This window comes from Haplochromis burtoni, unplaced genomic scaffold, assembly GCF_018398535.1.
Source record: "Haplochromis burtoni strain Fernald_Lab_line unplaced genomic scaffold, NCSU_Asbu1 Contig_329, whole genome shotgun sequence".
NCBI lineage: Eukaryota > Metazoa > Chordata > Actinopteri > Cichliformes > Cichlidae > Haplochromis > Haplochromis burtoni.
Window position 1 is genome coordinate 223540 of NW_024582690.1, and position 21013 is coordinate 244552.

Here is a 21013-nt window from a genome sequence, read left to right on the forward strand (position 1 = left end):
AACTGACCCACGTTACAACTATCCCCGGTCTCCCCTACTTGTGATTTGTATGCCTCAAGCTGAAGCTGGGCAAGTGTTACCCCATCACATTTTTCTGGATTTTGGTGAGTTTCATATTAACATTGTTTTACATGTCTTAGCCTATGCTGTGTTTTGCCAGCTGATATTGATTTTATTGGCAGACGAAACTTTTTTGTTTTTTGTTCCCTTGCCAACCCTGTGTTGTTTTGTCAGAGATTCTGCCCACGCTTTAGTTTGATGAAAAGAAATAGGAGTGCTGTGTTGATGCAGTCCTAATGTTTAATAAATGCTGCCCAAATCTGCTGGCTTACATCTTAATCTGACACAGTTTCAACTTCTGTACTTTACCCCAGCAAGAGTTTAGCTGGTGTGGTTTACAGTTGGTTTTAAGTCATTTGGAGGAAAACAAAATGTGGGTCTGATTTGTTGATTTTAAAAATCAATAAGAGCTTTTGTGCTGTCCAAAACTGGGGTACAGAGGGGTGTTTAAGTGGCGCAATAGTATATTTTTCACATGGCAGCTCAAATCAGAGAGATTGAAAAGAGCCGCCTGCTGAAAATAATATGTTTACTGCAGGGTTTGGGCTTGGTGCCAAACAATAAGGGAATGGCCGCAGATCCCGGCGTTTCGTTTCATGTGAAGAAAATGGCAGCCAGAACTGAAAATAGTTTTACAAACACAGAGTGCTGTTGCGTCGCTGCACTTAATTAAATTGCATTGATACATAATGAATTGCACAATTATAGCAGTTCTGCTGAACTTTTTTGACAGCCAGACTAAATAAACATTTTGCAGATATCACCTCAGGCTGTGAGCGCGTGCGGTTTGCACAATTAATAGAATAATTAAAAGTAGGGAATGATAGATTGGTGGGTGCTGGTAAAAAGTAAAGAATAACAAAGGAGGGTTTATAGATCCTATTTAGTTCTTTCCGGGTGGAACTGTATTGTAGTTGTAGTTTTTTTTTTTTGTTGTTGTTGTCGTCATTTAGCTAACACGTGTGTTTTGGTGCTCACATGTACCGGTACTTCACCTGGTAGTTGGGCTTCTTGATTTTTCTACTAAAGGTTCTAATGCTCTACATCTTGGAGCGGCTTGTTCATTTTTTTTCTGAATAAATGCCAGAATAATAGTTGATTTTGCTGATGGCTCAAGCACACGTTTGCATTAATCAAATGTGATATAGGTGGAGAGAGAGCAATAAGGGGCTAGCTTACCTAGTATGGGTTCTATGGTGCCGTGTGTTTTTTAAAAAAAAAAAAATCTGTTGGGCCATGAACCAGTGGCAGGTTTCCACACTTGTAATATGATGTGAGAATCAGCTGTCACCTCACATGTTATCATTAACAACTTACACTCTCGAAGTGTCACAGCACTACATTCGTAAAATGATACTGCAAAAGTTTTACCAATCCCACCCCGAAGCCCCACCCAAAAAAAAAAAAATGCCTATACTAATTTCTTACAATAGTTTCTGTTATTAGTTTGTTACTTTTCAGTTTGTTTTAAGTCTTAAGTCTCTCCGTTTACCCTCTTCTCTTTTAGAACCTTTTATTTTAACTTTGTTTATTATCCTTTTATCCTTTTTAGCTCATCCTTCCAGAGAGCTGATAAGCTTATGGCATGATGACATATCCATCTCTCTATCCACGATCCTAAGAATTGCTTTAAAGGATCTCTCTAGAATATTTCTCAGATTTTAGTGAAACTTACACACAGTGATCGCCTAATGGGTCTTCACCCAAATTGTGGTCATGTTCTCACAAGCACTTTCCTGTGTATTGTGAGCTGAATATGATAGTTAAATATAAAATTTCAAGAAAGCTAACATAAGAAAATGGATGCATTCATTCAGCTGGAGACTGATGATCCTAATAGTCATATAATGCTGAATTAGTCTGCACCAGAGTATTTCCTGTCATTCAGTTTCTTAAGAGGAAAATATGTGGGCTGTGAGGATGACAGCGCTTAAGTGTTACTCACTGGTGTCAAGCGCTCCGCAGAGATTTGTCATGGCAACAAGCAAATGCTTCAGCATTAATCTGCCATAATGGACGGTAAAATGTCCTGTCAATGTGCTGTATCACCACTAATCTTACACACACTTGTAAGTCATTCAGGAAAGCCACTCTTGTGATTCATTTGTACTTTGAGTGATTTATTTATTTTAATTTTGTTTAATTTATTTATTTTGTACCTTTAGATACAAAACATGGAAAAATAGTTGGAGGATAATGCATCTTTTGTTCAGTATGTTGGCCATTTTCCTATTACATTTGTAACTTATTGTTTTTAGTGGATGCTGCTGATTCTTGATCAAATTAATTGTGACTGTGCTCGATACTCCGAGGAGCTGTACAGGTCCCTTTCATGGACGTCTTGAGTTGAAGTTGGACGATTTAAGTAAGCAACCATTGCATCGTTTGTCTTTGCCTTCATGCAGTCATCATATTGCAGTTTGTGGCGTGTTTTCAGGTGGTTGGATAAGTTGGCTTTGTTACTTTGCGGCACAGACGCGACTCTAAGCACTGTTTGCATGTGTTTATTCTTGGTTAACATCATTTGAAGTAAATCCAAAGTATTTCCATATAACGAACAACGATTTGCTTCAGAGGATGAGTGTCTCCTACTGTGAATTTTGTTGTATATCTGCCTTTTAACATACCGTATTTTTCGGACCATAAGGCGCACCGGATTATAAGGTGCACAGTAGACAAACAGGTCTGTTTTCATACATAAGGCGCACCGAATTATAAGGCGCATTAAACGAAACAAAACAGTCAGATAAGTCAAACTTTACTCAACTCCTTCCTCTTGCTTCCTCCACTTCCGTACCATTGATTCATTAATGTTGAATTCTCTGGTAGCTGCTCTATAAACACTGGAACAACAGTATATGTTGTTCCAGTTTTTTTCTAATTTTTGCTATGTAACTTTGCACTGTCCACTTTCTGCTGTAACAAAACAAATTTCCCATGTGTGGGACTAATAAAGGTTATCTTATCTTACATTAATTACTAACCTCATATTGTGGCTGGTTTATGTCAGTTGTTCTCCCCTACTGAAGTTTGGTCCGTTTACAGCAATTTTCCATGCGATTTCATTTGTCAAAAAAAAACAAACATCGGGAACTTTTATCAAAAGGAAAAAGGTTAGCGTTCATTCTCCAGGTTCACTGTGTTATGCTTTGTTATGCTAACATAGCTGTGTCGCTAGCGATCACGAGCACTAGCACACATTATATACCAGTTAGTCCAACTTCAGTAACCCTACAAATGTTACTGCTATTTAGTTTTCTGTCTTCATTTATGTTGGAAGTGATAGCAGAGCTGTATGTTTTATTTTTGACCAGAAATCTCTGTCAGAACATGTTTAGGTAACTAGCGAAACTAGCGAGCTAGCTTTCTGCTAACTTCCTGCTAACTTATAACTTCGTAAAATTTTATAAATTCTGTTTTCATGGATGCCTGGATGTTAAACTCAATTGTTACACCTGTTAAAGCAGCAACACTGATCATTTTATTAAAGATGAAAGAATTTACACAGTGTTCGTTTGACTTTGGGACCTGACGCGGACGGAGTTTGGGCCCAGATTACTACAAGTCACGAGGCTCCTGACTACGGTAGCCATAATGCTCAGACAGTCCATGAGGCGGTGCAGCTTCGTAGCTTAGCAAAGTCCTACTAAAACATGTTTTGACAGATTTTTGAGCGCCGTGTACCACATACAATTGGTTTGAGGTCACAGTAAAGTAAGAGTAAACACAGTAGAGTAAACACAGCTAGAATTCATAGATAAGGCGCATCAGATTATAAGGCACACTGACTTAAAGGATTTTAAATGCGCCTTATAGTGCGGAAAATATGGTAGTCTTGCTGGTCCAGACTAGTCCAGGAAAGTTCAGGCAGAATGATGGAGTGAACAGCTGTGGTTGGGAGGGCTGGATTTGCTTCATCCTTTAATTGGTCGAGCATGCGTTTTACTTGATCATGCTCATTCATAATGGAGACTATTATTGTTGGAAGTTTAACATTTTAATCTTGATGTATCAGAGGATATATTATAGACTCAGCAACATTTAAAATGCCACATAAGCATTAATCTCTTTGCATTAAGCATAGAAAATATGCTAAATATGCTGTAAAATGGCTCTTTGAATAGGGGCTTTTTAGATAAGAAATATTTTAGTTTGTTCTGTAACTATATTTGTGATGGATTGCTTTAATACTCCCGGGATGCTGTTTTTGCAGCAAGTATTAGATTCAAATAATTTCTGTGCCACTGCAGTGCATAGTTCCCTCGTCTTGCACTTTATTTTGTAGTTTGTGCAAAAGAGCCGGTGATAAATAAGGTAATAAAAACAGGAATAAACAGTTGTTGGTGACTTGTTTTGAGGGTTTGCTTTATACAGCAGACTATGATAAACACTGGACAGAGTTGATTATGTTGCCTCAGACAGGTAGTAAACACAATTCTGCTGTGAGTTTTCAGTGGGTTTTATGAATGCAAAGTGGCGTTGTGGACAGGGCGAGGTCTGTTTACTGTATAGGTGGAGGAAAAAGTCCATTACACAAGCAGCCGCCAGACACACTCCTGGAAAAAACTGTGCTGGCAGTACCACTGTGCTCTGACGGGCTCAAATATGCGCTGGATAGCAACCAGAGCTGCCCAAAATCAGATAAGCCACCTCTGTCGGGATCGGCTGCGAGAGGAAAATAAAGAGATGGACAGAGGGGATTAGTCTGGGTTTAAGGAAGGACGAGGGACGTACTTTTACATTTTGAGACATTTTTGTATTATTTTTCAATGTGTGCTTCCTGCATTTAGATTGGAAATGAATCAGAAGTATGGCAGCTCCAGACTGTTAACGGTTCTTTTTATGCCACTGATTGTATTAAGGTCTTCATTAAGGAATTTCTACTGACACAAATGTAAATTGAGTTTGTTCCATTCAGCAGTGAAAAGGCTGAATTTATTTATTTTTTATCATAATCATCATCGTCATGTAGCCTGCAGAAACAAAATTAAAGACACAAGGTTATGCACAGTTTCACAATTACTTTTGCCGCCATGTCACAAGTCCAGAGTGGGTTAAGCAATGAAAGACGGGACTTTCACACCCTCTGACCATGAATCCGTTTAGAAGAAAAAAGCTGTAGTTCCCAAGTAGACACAGATGCACGCTACATGATTCACAGAGAAAAACAAAGATTTACTGATGTGTGCAGCAATTTTAGTTCTCACAAATGCACGTGCTAGTCTACACGCTAAAGCCAAGCAATCTGAACACGTGCAAAACAACTTTGCAAATAAACACGTGTGCAGCTCCACACGGATCTACAAATACATGCTGCGTTTAAGTGCCGGTGGAAACTGGACCATCTCGGCTTTCGGTGGATTCACATGTCATCTGGCGTTGGGAAAGGCATTTTCCAAATGGGACACAAGCGCTTTGATTAGAACACAGGTTTACCAGCTAGATGCTGTACAGTAGCCAACAGAAACAAACAAACAGTGTACAGACACGAGTACACCATGGCAGGACATCCCAGTGACTCGTCCTCTGAAGTGACTATATAACACTTTAAAGACTGTCATCAATTTTCACCGTTACACCCTTACATTTGTGACATGCGCGTGCACATCCTTGCACTTTTTAAGCTTGAAAGAAGCTGTGTCGCTCTCTGGAGTGCACATCTGTTTTTCTGTCTCCCTCTCTCCCTCATGTTTTCATCCTCCCATCCGTCGAGCTGGTGTGATAAGCGGCGCTTAGGCAGATATATTGGTCCCATTAGAGCCACTTGATTCAGCTACTCTACAGTGAGGAGGCAGGCCATTAACTCAAGGCCATTTAAAGACGGCCACATACATCTTCCTAAAGACGCACACACACAAAGACACACATGCATATGCAAGTCAGACGTGCAGTCAGTAAGCGTGCACACTTAACAGAGCTCATTATTATCACTTGTAACATAATGTAACAATGTACAAGTTCTCTTAGATCATGTGTCTACCAACACAGGCAAAGAAAGAAAGAAAGGGAGGAAAAGTCAAAGCAAAAGGAGGCACAGAAACCCTAAAACACCAAGAACTGTGTGACAGTTGCATTCTCACACTCTGCTCTGTTGGCTGAAGCCTAATGGAAAAGTTTAGGGCTTCAGAGCTTGTGTGAAAACGGTTCCATTTTCTTGTTATCTCTATGGATATCTAGCCATGCAAACAGCTTTGGCTGTATTTTAAATGTCTGTTTCTGAGATTTGCGCCTTCACCCTGTTGTAATGAAGGTCACTAAAGCCTCGTGGTGCTTACTGCCCTGAAAGTTGCATTGGAAAGCAGAAAAAGAAAAAACTTAACAAGATAATCACTTTTTTTTTTTTTTTTAAGAAACTGTTCAGAATTCAGACTTTCCTCAAATATTCCATCCTCCCATTGATTGGGGCTGGAGGCAGAAATCTCACAGCAGGACTGATGTGCCTGCACATGTAACAAGTAGGGCTCCCACAAACGATTATTTTGATAGTCGACTAGTCACCGATTATTTTTGCAATTAGTCGAACATTAGACGTACAGCTTATTGCACCAGCATTCATCTGCTCTTATATAACTATTATTAGCTTACAGCTTTAAGTGTTTAAAGTATGTGCTAACTAAAAATAAAGGCAAGATGATAGTTTATTAAATTTTAATGAAATTTGCAGATTGTTCCGGTGAAGTTTAATAAACTCCTTGCTATCTAAAATATAACGGGACACCGGAGTATATTCTCGAACATCTCATGCTTCTGATAATCAGTTGTCTGCTTGAGGTTTATTCAGCTGTGTAAAAACTATAACTTTGATCTCAGCCAAACCGATTTACTCAGGAACATATAAAATACAAAAAAAAAGCCAAACAATAACATTTTTAAGTTATCTAAGTGACTTATATATGTTTAACCTGAGTAGGTGGGTTTGAAAACGATTTGCCGGAAGTCCGGTGTTCTCACGGGCTCTAGTGAGCCTTGCCCCCGGCTAGCTATCGAGCTAGTGGGTAACAAACGTCTCCGAAAACATCGGAGCGCTTTTGAAAATATGTGGTGTCTTGATAAACTGAGCAGATATTTGAGGTTTACGCAGTTACATCCTCGCCTAAAAATATGTTAAAAGTTTATTTTGTGACCCAGAAAGAATAATAAGAGTAATATTAAAACTAACTACCTGCCGCCATTGTTGGAAACTGAGCTGCGCTATGAATTCTGGGACAGAGCTACTTCTTCTTCTTCGGGGTTTAACGGCAGCTGGCATCCTTGTACATGCAGTGCTGCCATCTTCTGTTTCAGTCCGTTATTACACTCTTAAATCCTACTACTTATTCCTGCGTCTTTTGTGATCTGAAGCTTCAAACAACGTGTCGACTATTAAATCAGTCGTCGGCGATTTTGATAGTTGACTAATCGTGGCAGCCCTACTAACAAGTATAGTTCACCTTTGATTATGTCTGTATTTTTTCCCCTCTCTTTCATCTCAAAACGGGTCATTCCATCTCCATGTTGCTATTTTCTCAACAGGAAACATTTACTCACAGTGGAGACCCATGTTTACTTTTTTTAGTCTTTTGGCTCTAGGTTTGACATAAGGAAATGACTGCATGCATTCACACACATTTGTTTGTTAAAAGTTGAAGCAGTGTAATCAAGCAATATCTGTTGGCTACATGGTTACAGAATACGGAGACTAAAATAATACTGCACATATTCATGGAAAAACAAGGCTTTAAGAATTGACTTAACTTTGTACTGTAATATTTAATGCAGGTAAACTCTCAGTGTAGCTAAAGAGGTCAACTTTTACACTTACACTCTTGTTTCTTCACTGCGTGTATGTATGTGTGCGTGTGCACCAGAGAATAACTGGGGAAAGGAATGAGGCTGGTGTTGATGATGAGACTTGCAGGTGTGTATCTTTGTTTGTGTGGGAATAACACATAGTATGCAAGTGGGAATTCTTTAGCTTGGATGAGAAAAGCTCATTGGTGAAGGTCAGGGTGTGTGTGTGTGTGTGTGTGTGTGTGTGTGTGTGTGTGTGTGTGTGTGTGTGTTCTATTACACGTGTGAGGACAGCATCACACAGAAGAATAAATGGAAAATGTTCAGGAGCAATATTTGAAGGCTTTGAAGCATGACTGAGACAAAAAATTTTGTACTATTGGAACACTTCAAAGTGTAACTATGGGAGGTGAATGAACTGGTCAAACAACCATATAAATTTCAAAAGGAAAAAAAAAAGTTTGTGGTGGTGGTGGTGGGGGGGTGGGGGGTAAATGGATATCAGCTGCAACTGTTATCCAACTGCAAATGTGAAGATGCTCATGAGGCCGCTCATCATCACAATGAGCTGTGCACCCGTTTTGAAGTCAGATGCCATCTTTAACCAGGGTTTCGCTAAGACATCATTCTCTGAGCTGTCTTACTTTATTGTGGGGCTGAGGGAAGCATGTACATCATTGCAGCTATTAATAAAATTCGCACAATCCTGGGAAATGTAGGAGTGTAGCAGGTGGAGTTCATATTAGTTGAGTTCATCATAAAGTGATAACTGGAATGCACAAGATGACACAGCGGATGGAGGGTCTTGTGAGTGTTGAAGTGTGTGTGCGTCTGTGCGCGCACATGCGTGAGTGTCAGCCTCTGAGGATTGCAGCGGTCGAGAGAAGAGCAGCGCCGAGCAGAGCAGAATCCATGTGATAACAGAGATCAAAGCTCGAGGAGACCTCATCAACTTACCTAGCAAGCTCCCTGTTGATCCACCTGATACCTGGAGCAGGCCACACCTACGTACTCTCCCTGTCTCTCTCTCTCTTGCTGACTCGTCCTGGACTCTTTATTTGCATGCATTTTGTATATCTCCCAATTCATGTGCTTAAACAGTCCCGCACTTAAGCAGAATATGTTTATTTAGCCAGTGCAGTGATGGTTTGCTTATGTCTGCATGTGTGCTTTTTTGCGTGCGCGTTAACACCACAATCTCTAAGTCTTCAGATAAGCTGAATTATTTATTGAAACGTTTCCGGCGCAGCATTTTTCCTCCTTTTGTTGTTCGAGGCCATAAATCTGCTGACGCCTGACCAGGAAATGTACAGGAATGCAGCTTGATCACTTTACTTAACAAAAAAAGAGGTTTTCACAGCTGTCATCAGTCTTCTGATAGGCTCTCAGGATATCACAAGTTTAAATACATTTGTGCCAATGCTGGGTTTCTGCTTGTTTGGGACATTATGAGTTAAACTCTTATTTTATCTAAGCTGAAATTTTCTTTTAAGAGTGAATCTTGTAAAATTTATTCTAAACGGCACTACTTGACCTGTGTTTTTTTTTTTTTTTTAAATTTTGTACTTGATTTAGCCATCACTCCCTTCAGCCACACCATAGAAGTCTTCACAAAATGTCATTTCCTGTTTACTTTCACCAGTGGTTTCAACTCCTAACCCTAACTATCAAGAAACACTCAAATACAACAAATAAAAGCTTACTAAGCTTTAAAATTGTATACTATTACATTATTATTTAGTTTTACAGTGTTGCTTGCATTCTGAAGGTCTTTCAATATTTGTTTGGACATTTGCTGCTTTTTCTCTCAATTTCAGTTCAGTTCTTGTAACATACCATTTCCAGAGGAATCGGTGAGGTTCCTAATTCAAAGGATAAACCAGACTTGTGTCTCACATAACAGACAACTTATTAAAGAACCATATTTAAATTGCATTTTCAGCCACTTTGTTACTAATACCCTGCTGTAAAATCTTTCAATTTAAACCGTTTCTTTTAGCTCAATCTATGAAAAATACACAATTTGACAGGCGTAAAGTAATATTTTTGCACCAACAAAGTAATTCCCAAATTGTTGTTAGCCCAAAATTTAACATACTTTGCCATGGTGTGCAGCGAAACTGAACTGGTAGAACATACAAGAATTGGCAGTTTTCAGGTGGAGACTGTATCGTGGTTTGGGGCTGCATTTCAGGCAATGGTGTAGGGGATCTTATCAAAAGATTACTAAATCAGATCAGATTTTGAACCGCCCTGCAATACCAACTGGAAAGCATCCAACTGGCAATGGCTTTGGTCCAAAGCTTAAACACACTGCCAATGCAGTAAAAGCATACCTGAATTAAAAAAACAAACAAAAAACCACACAATGGAAACTTATCAGTCCACAGAACGTGGATTCAACATTATTAAAGCCGTGTGGGATCATTTTGACAGAGAACAAACTAAAGGCATCAAACATCCAAAGAAGAGCTTCAGATGTCGTTCAAGAAGCCTGGAGAACTAATAAAGATAATATTGGAATTGTATTAAGTCTAGTGTTGCCTTATAGACTATATTTGCATGTATGTTTGCATGTTTTAGTTGCTAACTATTGCATTTATTTTCCAATTTCCTGGGAAAGTATAAAGAAATTAAGGGTGACTCAGTACATTTAAACAAGACTCTTTTGGCTGTACTGTAGTTTTCATAATTCATTGGCTGTATTTCAGTAATGTTGTAAGAGATGTTGCACATGAAACAGATAAACTATTTTACTGTGGTTCATAAAATGTGGCTCTTAGATCGTGACGGATCATGTCTCCATTTCAGGAATAATTTATTATAATAAAGTAAACACTGTTGTAATGCCTTTGTAGATTTACAAAGCTTTCTTTGTTAGGAAATGTTTATGGATGATTTCTCCTGTTTTCTGATTTTACAGATATGTAATAAACTCAAAATGATGACTTCTACACACAGATGCAAGCGACAAGCTAACTTCAGCCCCTGCGAACACTTTGTCAAAATGTAGATTATAGTTATTACTGGTGAACATTATTATTCTGACATGTCACAGACTCTTTCTTCATCACAGTAAAGACTTGTACTTAAAGTCTTTTAAAGACATGTCAGTCTTATAAGACGTGAGATTTTAGATTTCAACATACATGAAAGGAGTTTTGTGGTTTTTGATGGAAAAGTCAGAAAACGTGTCTCTGGCCTTTAAAGGCGAGTGTCTTTGGTGCTCTGTGATCTTTATGGACTAGTGTTTTTGTTTTTTTTCCTCCTCAAATTATTCTTGTTTAGAGTATTCTCAAAAACTGTTGTGTTTTAGTGTCTAGAGCAACACGTTTGGTTTAGATCCATAGGCAGTTGCATTCTCGTGCAAGCGGCATGATTTGACATTCGTACCATGATAAGCGAGGGCAAAAAACTGGATCCACCTCAGAAAGGTTGCAATCTCAACTTTTACAGAAAAAGTAGCCGGTGTGAGCATTCAGACATGAAGCTGATATGTTAAGATGCTGTCAGATTACCTGAAAGGACTGCCTCTATGAAAGGGGCTCACAGATTCTATAAAATATGTTGTTAGCTGACAAAAATGTAAAGTTGCTTAAAATGTCTTCCTGCGATAAAGTGACACGTACCAAATTAATGTGATGTCTCTGTAAGGTGATTTTACATCTTATATTGAACTGAATCCAGTGGCTGTTTGAATTGGGGGGGGGTGACTGTGTGATTTAGACAGAGATCTTCAGAATGTGAAGAGAATGTGAGGTGTAGACCAAGAGGGAGACAGGTTCTCTTTGCTTATGATTCTCTCTCTGAATAATGTAGTATCCATGTTGGGGTATATGGGTCAGTGGGGTTTTACTTCCCCCTGGAGACCAAAGGCACACCCCAGCACACACACGGATGCACACTTGCTTAATTCACTCCCCGAGTCCTGGCTTGTCTGCCTGTCTGCCTGGCTGGTTAACTCGCTGCGTGACGTCATACATTTTTCATAAAGTCTGCATTGCTTGGTCAATATTTCATATTTGCTATTGACAGTCGGGTGAGAGTCCATAGTAAGGAGCCGCTGCTCCCTCTTTTCCCTTCGCCTTCTCTCCCTCCTACTTCCATCCCTCTCTGGCCTGTAATTAAATTAGCTCTGTCTGCAGATGACAAAGGGCCAGTCATTCGGGTGGTGCTTAGATAGCAAGTAGCTGCACTCTGTAGAGCGGATATGAAGTTAAGGAGGAATGCGCTGAGCTGAGCTCAGTACCTCTGTTAGGAGAAAAAAGGTGGGGAAGAAGAGGATGCCTGGATCCAGGCCTGCCTCACGCAATGAACTTAGACCAGATACAGAGTGAAGATTTTTTATTTCAGCTGTTTGGCAAACTGACCTTTAGGGCACCTAGTAGCCTCGCAAGAGTGATGACTGTGTTATGTTAGGTTATGATTAATAATTATTTTTAGTTGTGATGAGTACTTGTCCCATCTGTGGCATGGTCAAAATAATGTTGAAAATTGTTTAAAAATGCCTGCTGCAGCATTACACTGTCTAAGTTAGCATATTTGTATGTTTGTTTGTTTTTTCATCTGAAGCTGCATACACACTTTGCTATTCGGGGCTGACCCAGATGAAATATGACCAGGGTGGAAGAATGGAGGCTATATCTTTGTGCGCGTCTCCAAAACTGTGGGCCTGTGTCGCACAGTGAGAGCACAAATGTGTTACTACTCGTCAATCATTAGGATTGCAGCATGAAAACATGCTCTTATCAAGCTCCCTCAAACATCTAGATAATTACACAAGCCCAAATGGAACAGACAGAGGTAAAACTTTTTAAACTGCAAATAAAAAATGATCGTTGCTTCTAGACTCTGCATTTTGAAGCCTCAGGATTAGTGTTCAGCCTGCTGCCATATTGGTGTCTTGGAGCCAGAAATTAGCAACTAACTAGCGAGTATAGTTAGCAAACAGGAATATGGCATACACACGAATCGCATTATAATCAAATACCAAAATCAAAGTATAAACTACTAAAATTGTTTTTACCACATAGCAGACTATGTTATTTGTCAGATAGTTCCATTAAAATGCTGATACTTGATACTAACAGCACAAACATGAAGAGGTCCAGATTAGATGCAGCTAAATGCTGTAGCTGTCTATGCTAGCACACTTGAAGCCTCAACAGTATCTGGCCTATAGTTTAGTAGGTATTTTGAAAGTACTTAATATTAGTTTTCATTTTGACAATTTTTATTTAAATTTAGTCGCAGTCTTTTGAATGAAATGTCATTTGATTTTCGTCATAATCTAAGTTCTTTTAGTTTTATGGAGTAAAAAAAAATGTATTTAGCTGTGATAGTTGCTCCACACAGTTTACAAAGCGTCATTTGTTGACAGCAAATGTATAATATGTCCATGTGTCTGCTCTTCTCTTCCTCACGAGTGCTGACATTTAGTGTTTTCATGAGAAACGTGGAGCATGGGAGCTAGTTTCCCAGGGGCAGATCAAATGTCCGTGTCTAACTGTACCGCTTAAGATTACTTCAGAATATTTTCATCTCGTTTTTATTCGTTGACAAAAGTGTGAATACATTTCATCGTAGTTTTTGTCCTCATGCATTAGTTTTTATTTAGTTATTGTCTTGTAGTTGTCAGAAAAAGAGGACGTTGACGCAAACTGTCAAAATTTATTGGTCAGCAACACTGCTTATAATATCCTCATAAAGACATTAGCACGTCCCATCCATGTTGTTTGAGTTTTTTTCTTTTGTGGTCCTCTTCTCTCAGCTGCTCAGTGTGTTTGTTTGTTTTCTCTGCTGACAGCCTTGTTGTCTGCTCTCGTTTACTTGCAGTGCTCCCCACCTGCTCACCGCTGGACTTCCACTGTGACAATGGCAAATGTATCCGTCGCTCTTGGGTGTGTGATGGAGACAACGACTGCGAGGATGACTCCGACGAACAAGACTGCCGTAAGTACACTCTGTCTTTCTTGAAAACACAAACAGTAGCAAAGACATACACTCGACCTGCTCCGTTTTACTCAAGGGGATGACTTATTAAAGTGAACAGATGTTTGAGGCAGCCATGTGCAATGAGGTGTTTGTTTAGAGTCTAAAAGCGTTGCCTGTCTGCTGCACTCACAAACACACGGGCAATCGCACGTGCACACGAAAACATTGTGGCAAAAGGTCAGCTCTCCCACGGTCACAGCACAAGACTTTGTTTGACCTTTGACTTTATTTTGCTCCTCTTTTGTTTTGAGGAGTTATCTGTGTTCTAAGTCGTGTGTTCTTGCTGAAGTATCCTCAGCTTCCTACCAGGCAGAATCGTGACAACACTTTAACTAAAAGGAAAAACCTGAAGCTTTGACCGCTACAGTGAGGGTATCTGTGGTCTCTGTGTTGCTATGTGAGACATTTTGCTTGATTTTGAGGACATTCTTGAGAGAGGAGGGTAATTTCTCTGTTCTCACTTCCGTCTTTTTTTTTTTTAATGGGTTAATGCAGCCTTCAGAAAATTGTCAGATAAACATGATAAGGAAACCATCCTATTTTACTAACTCAACAATGTGCTTGCCCTTTTAACGAAGGTCAGTTTTAGATTCATTTGAGGTTAAGAATAGGAGTTGTGCTCTTTAAAAGAGGTCATCAGAAGTAGAGGAGTACAACTGCTTGTCTGTGTGGGTTTTTTTTCTTCTTTATTTGAGGTGTGGCCAGTGGTCAGATTCTGAATCCACATTTAGTCTCTATATTTACCCATGACAACTCAGAAGGCTCTGTGTGTGCAACCTGATCGGGGTGGATGCATGCTGCAGGCTGGACATTCTATCACAACATCAGAAGCAAGTTCGGCGATTCAGTTCGATCAACTTTAACACTCTGTGCGGAGGACTGGAATAGTTACAAGCAGTGACATGTCCTTGATGGAGTCGACACATGGCAGTTAGGCAGTGTCCTTCAAGTAACTCACTTCTAGATCTGTGAAGGATCTTCAACCAACAACATGTTGCTTAAATTATACAATTCATATCAATTATTGGCGATTGTATTTTTTACTTTGGCCCCAATAAAAGTGGTATAAGGGTGACAATACCGAGAACTTGACATAGACCTCTTATGCTTCTTTGCAACCATAAACCTTCTTTCTTGGACTCAGCTACAGTAACTTTGATTGATTCACAGTTCATAATAATCCTGGTTGTTGTATATTTTGTTATTATGCCGCCTCTAAACCAGTTCTGAAAGAGCCATTTAAAGAACTCTTCTTTTAAAATTGATCACCTAGGGGTGATCAATTTCAGCTTTTCTTCTGATTGGCTGCCCCTCAAAAACAGAACGTTAGGTGGGTGGGGCCCGGACAGATACTTCCTGCCAGAGCTGCAAGTATTTGAACTCACATTTATGCTGGGCTCATTATTTGAAACTTTATGATCATTCACCATTGTGGTAGAACTAGAAAAGTAGAAAAAACAAAATAAGGGCAAAAGTAACTCCACTTGATAATTCTGTACATCAGATCGGGAACAACTTGTCTTTCAGCATATTTTGGCTAATGTGGAATTAAGAGTAGATCACAAAATCTGTATTGTGATTCTGGCTCTGCAGAGGAGTGGTAGCTGGGTTGGGTAGGCTTTTGATGGAAGGTAGCTATTAATCAAAAGAAGGAACGTTTTTGCTTTTGGCTGGCTTAGTAAGCTTCTGACTCAGCAGGTTGGTAACTATAGACCAGAGTGACAGTCCTATTGGTAGCTCCTGGTCTTGGTAGCAGTAGCTTGAAACTGTGCGTCTTTAGTTTATACACATCAAAGGTTTTAACAGTATTGTAGTTCCATATATATTGGATATCAAAGATGACCATGACCTCATATCTTGATTGGGAACTGCTATTATAAATTCTGTATGGTAGAAATCTGGCCTTCCCATTTTGTTTTTATTTTAATGCAAGCGAGGCCTGTTTTTGTAAGAAAAAGTGATATATGACTAATGCTAGTGTTGGCTGGATAGCTTGATAACATGACGCATAGGGTCACGGTGATAGTAAATGAGGTTCTTATTTTGGCAAGCAAAAGTGTATGAATATTTTTGCTCAGTTTGGTGTGTTTTCTTTTCATGTTGATTAAAAAATAAACTGGAACCACCTTCTTATGCTTTTGAAGCCAATAAAATGAATATGTAACTCCCCACCAAACCACTAGCATTAAATCTGTAGAGCTAATCTGTTGATTGTAGCACTGAGTCTTGTGAACCATTTGGTCACTCTAGCCAATTAAATGTTGGACATGTGCATAGGATTACAGGGACCATCTTGCTGTATTTAAATACAATAGAATCTGTTTAATGGCCTATGCACAGACGCCACTTTCACTGTTTTCTCAAAATTCAAGTAGTTTATAGGTGCAGCAGGTAGAGGATAGCTTGCGAATGATTTTTCTGTCACCTGGTGATTTCTCCTCCTCCTGTGCTGGCCCACATATGGCATGAGCAGCCAGACACTGAATCACTTACTGATGGGGGTGGGGGGTGTCTGTCTGCAATGAGGGTGCTATGAATTTTTCATCTTCATGCCCAGTAAATTTTCCTCCCTCCTCTGTTTCCCATACTTATTATTTCATGCTTCTTTCTTTCTCCATTTCTTTCCCCCTACCTGGTTTGGCTCTCCGTTCCCAATATGTGCTGGCCAGTATAGGTTTCTCCCTAAGATGAGGTGGTTTCATTGCATTATTTAGGCCTGGGGAGACAATCCTCCACGCTTGGCTGGAACCGAAGTAGCTGTCAAGATTTCAGACAAACATGGAGAGTGAGGTGTGCCTCGGTGCAGAGCAGTGCGTGCGTGTGTGTGTGTGCGTGCGTGCGTGCGTGTGTGTGTGTGTGTGTGTGTGTGTGTGTGTGTATGTGTGTGTGTGTTAAAAAAGGGGTTTGAAATCTTGACGTTCAAAAGATATTTTAATCTGGCAAATAAATATTTCGACACCTGTCTCAGCTCATACACACATGTAGAGAGCGTGGTATCGACTCCCAGTGCTCTTTGCCCTTTGACTTTTGGCTGCTGTGTGAATGATGAGTTTCTTGAGGGCTTGTTGACCTCTGACCTTACTCTGTTTACTTCGCTTATGGGAAGGGAGCTAGAGCATGGGAGAGGCAGAGAATAGGGGGCAAATCAATTATTTTCTTGCAACCTGAATAATGGAACGAGTTTGATTGTCAATTGTCCAGGTAAAATTAAATTTTCATTGGAACCCACCAAAATACTTTTTTTTTTTTAAGGGGGCGGGGCGAACTGGCTGAGAGGAGACTGGTGGGGGCGAGGTCAGCGCAAATTTAGCAGTTGAATGAATAGCATGCTCATGAATGTTTAGTCTTAGATATTTATTTTAATACACTTGGCTCTGTATGATGTCACTGAGAGTAGATGGTCATTTAAGGCACACAGCCCTAAGCTTTGAGTATAAAAGCTCCACCCACCTGTTATGCGAATCTTCTGTTTGCGAAGGGCAGCCAATCAGAAGAGGATTGGCTTAAAGGGAGGGAAAATGGAGCTAAAACAACTAATTTTAGAAAGTGGATGATTTTGTAGTGTAAAGCAAGTTCCAATGATGAGTGTAATAATTCCCAAATGTAGAGGATCCCTGTCAGAACTTTCTAAATATGTCATGTTTTTATATGGAAAACATTCTAGAAAGATGCTTCCCTTTTGGATCTTTGTTAAACATTAATTTGGACCCAGATCATATATACGTGCAATGGCTCTGGGTTCTTATGTCATGTCACTCATCTGAGAAGTGAAGTGTGGTTCTCAGGTGTATTTGTGTGGTGCTGTAATACTCTTGAGAAAAGATGAAAGCTTTCAGTGGAAAAAAGACGAGCGTTACCCTTTTCCTTTTTGTCGGGTCGTCTCTTCTGTGGGCGTCCTTCTGTTTTTGTCTCTTCTTATCTCTCTTGCTTTGTCGTAACTGTCTAACACTCACACACAGCAGTGATAAATTATAGATTGCCTACTGCCAGGGCCCAGACATCACTGGTTTTCTTTGGCAAACCTGTTTGCTCGGCTCCAGCCGTGCTTTGCCATCGACTGCAGCAGTAACGGTAGAAGGCGGCGCTTTGGAAGTGTGATGAAAGAAGCAAGGCGAACCAGTTGTTTCGATAAATGAAAGGGTATGAAAGTAAAACACTGTCACAGGGCTGAACTCTCACAAGAGGGAGTGACTTTGTCTCTCTGTTGTGTCAACTGTTTGTACGAATGACTAATGTTCCTTTTATCTCCAGTCTAAAGGTTAACTGCATAATGAAACACTTCCTAATGTACAGCCAGCACTATGTGTAATTAAGATATAAAGCACGCTGCTAGAGCTTGGTGAAAGAAATCAATCCAAAATTTGAGCTGGACTAGAAGAATATGCATTAAAGCAACTTTACAGCAGTGTGCCCACAACCATAATGCCTCAGAATCTGCCTCTAAGTCAGATAAAAGTGGGTTAAATCAGTAAAGTGTTCAGTTCTAACACACAGACAAACATACTTTAAATTATATTAGTAACAGACTATAAAATACCAAAACTTGACTGAAACACAAACTTCTTGGATGCTCTGTAATACAGAACAAGCCAGATTATCAAAACTATTTTTTAGTACCAGGCTGTAAACATGTTGTAGTTCTGTAAAGTTGGACGGGAGTGTTTGGGGGCCGTCTCGTTTTTGGAGCCCGTCCCAAGTAGTTGGTTGAGAAATGGCAGCTTTTGGCACATTCACGCTGGCTACTTTTTCTGGTTCCTGCTTGACATAACACATCCAGTCCTGGATTTTTAGACAAAAAAAAAGTTCTTCAGTTGCAGCTTCACAGCCTCTCTGAATGTTTCCTAACAAATAAGAAAGTAGCCTTTTTGTTAACTTGGTATTTTTAGGTTGAAATGCAACGATCATTTTAAGGCTTTTATGCGGTTTGAGTAATAAATCAAACATTTGACTTTTTTCTTCCATGAAAGCTCGTCTCTATTAACATCCACTTTAACCATCATGTATTCAGCTAGAGCCAATTTTGTTTTTTTTATTTTTAAGGTTTTATTTTGTGCCTTTTGTGAGGTGTTGAAAATGTGCTTTGTAAAAGGAAATTTATTATAGCTGTAACACAGACCACTTTACACAACCTTATCGCTTACTGTGTTGCAATGCGTGTAAATTAGAGATTTTCATATTGAGCAACAAGACATTCAGCCTGAAAGCTTCGCAGTCACAGACCTGCAGTGGTTCTGAAAGATCCGCCTGTTTATGGAGGGCATTTTTTTTTCTTCACAGCTTTTTGCTCTTAGTTTGACTCAAAGAATTAGAGTTGCCCAGATTTCAGGGTAGCTTTAGTGTCTTTTCATTGTGTCTGTGTTATATGGTGTTCTGAAGTCTGTCACTTTTTTCTGCCTGCATAGCTCCCAGGGAGTGTGAGGAGGACGAGTTTCACTGTCAAAACGGCTACTGTATTCGCAGCCTCTGGCACTGTGATGGCGACAACGACTGTGGGGACAACAGTGATGAACAGTGTGGTGGGTACACACACAAAGAGGCTCACCTAAGCCCGAGCATGCAAGGCCTTTATTCATTCCGACAGTATTTGTAATAGTATATGAGCCTGTGTGTTCTTTCCGTGGCAGACATGCGTAAATGCTCAGACAAGGAGTTCCGCTGCACGGACGGGAGTTGCATTGCTGAGCACTGGTACTGTGATGGAGACACGGACTGTAAAGATGGATCAGATGAGGAAAATTGCCGTAAGTTACTGAGAGAGTATGCACAAGCTTTGTTTTGTAGACACATTGACAGGCCAGCTTATATTTGTAGGGCATCATCCACGATAACTCAAGTCAGATCAGAGTGATGGTACACTGCAGCATGTAAAGTCAAAATTGTGGCCTCAGAAAGGGGCAAATATGCTTACCAGTAAAGCTGTATGTAAACCAAGATCTCACAGTAACAAGTTTACCCCAGACCATGTAAATGTGTTCACTGTCTCAATGTAGAGCTGAGCTTCTGCTTCATTTCATGTATAGTTTCTGACAGACTCAGCAAAGTAGCATCAAAACTTCAAAGTGCCTCCGACAGCCAACTGCTGCACCATCTTTTCCAGCATCTGTTTAACATGTCTGCGTGTCTGTGCAGCTTCAGATGTGATGACAGCCACCTGCAGCGTGGAGGAGTTCCAGTGCGCATATGGCCGCTGTATCCTGGACATCTACCACTGTGACGGAGATGATGACTGCGGAGACTGGTCGGATGAATCGGACTGCTGTGAGTTCCCCGTCGCATAGCTAGAAACACACCTGCAGCATTGTAGACGTCAGGGTCTAGTCTCAAACCTCCAGGGGGAAAAAAAGTGTACTTCTTAGACACCAATCCAAGTTTTGGGCAGAAGTAAAGATTTGACAGGAAACACACTCAGTGTTTAGCTAGGTGATCCAGACCAATCGTGCCTCTCCGGCTGGTGTAAAGAATTGCTGTCATCTGATTACACACACAGGCACAGATAAACATTTCTTAGGATCCCTGCCAGTGATCGTGGCTCTCACTAGACTGTGTTGTGCATGGTGGATGAAGGCAAAGCTCTTTCCGTTTTCTCTTGCCTCTCCTTCCTTTTATTCTCTGCCTTTCCTCTGAGTGCAACTCAGATTCATGTGTTACAGCTTCCTGCACTAGTTCAGCTGGAGTTTAAAAGTACATTAAAGGCTCATCTGAACAGGAAGTTTAACATCCATCATTTTTAGTGGTTACACCGACCGAGTCTGTTCCAAACTGGGCTCAGATACTGAATGCTGACAGTTAAAGCATGGTGCAGATAGGGCTGTGCGATATGACCAAAATCTCATATCCCGATATAAGACATCTATCGTCCCGTGTTTTAACCGATGCATGAAACTATACATTTTGGACATAATTTTAGACATAAGTTGTGAGTATTTATTACACGGCGTGCTGCGGGGAAAAGCCTGTTCTAACGTTTGAGTCTAAGATTTATTTTTTAGCATCTGGCGCCTCTTTTTTAATTCTCATCTGTAAATAATCTGCTCTTTCACATGATTCAGTTTATTTTGAAAAATCTCAACAGGATCTTGAGCTTTATTGTGAAAGGTTTATGTAGAAGGTTCAAGGTTCTTTATTTGTCACATGCATAGTTATACAAGTATAACACACAGTGAAAGGTAACCTGACACGCTCCTCGACA

At 40.0% G+C, this 21013-nt stretch overlaps 1 protein-coding gene across 3 annotated transcripts in view; it reads left to right on the top strand.

Moving 5' to 3' along the window:
• Positions 1-21013, top strand: part of lrp4 (low density lipoprotein receptor-related protein 4) — a 122549-nt gene that overhangs the window by 63991 nt on the left and 37545 nt on the right. For all 3 annotated transcript variants that reach the window (XM_014340032.2, XM_005942158.2, XM_042228524.1), the window contains exons 3-6: positions 13666-13782; positions 19227-19340; positions 19449-19565; positions 19954-20082. In XM_014340032.2, coding sequence (XP_014195518.1) covers positions 13666-13782; positions 19227-19340; positions 19449-19565; positions 19954-20082 — 477 coding nt within the window. The remainder of the gene's footprint in view (positions 1-13665; positions 13783-19226; positions 19341-19448; positions 19566-19953; positions 20083-21013) is intronic.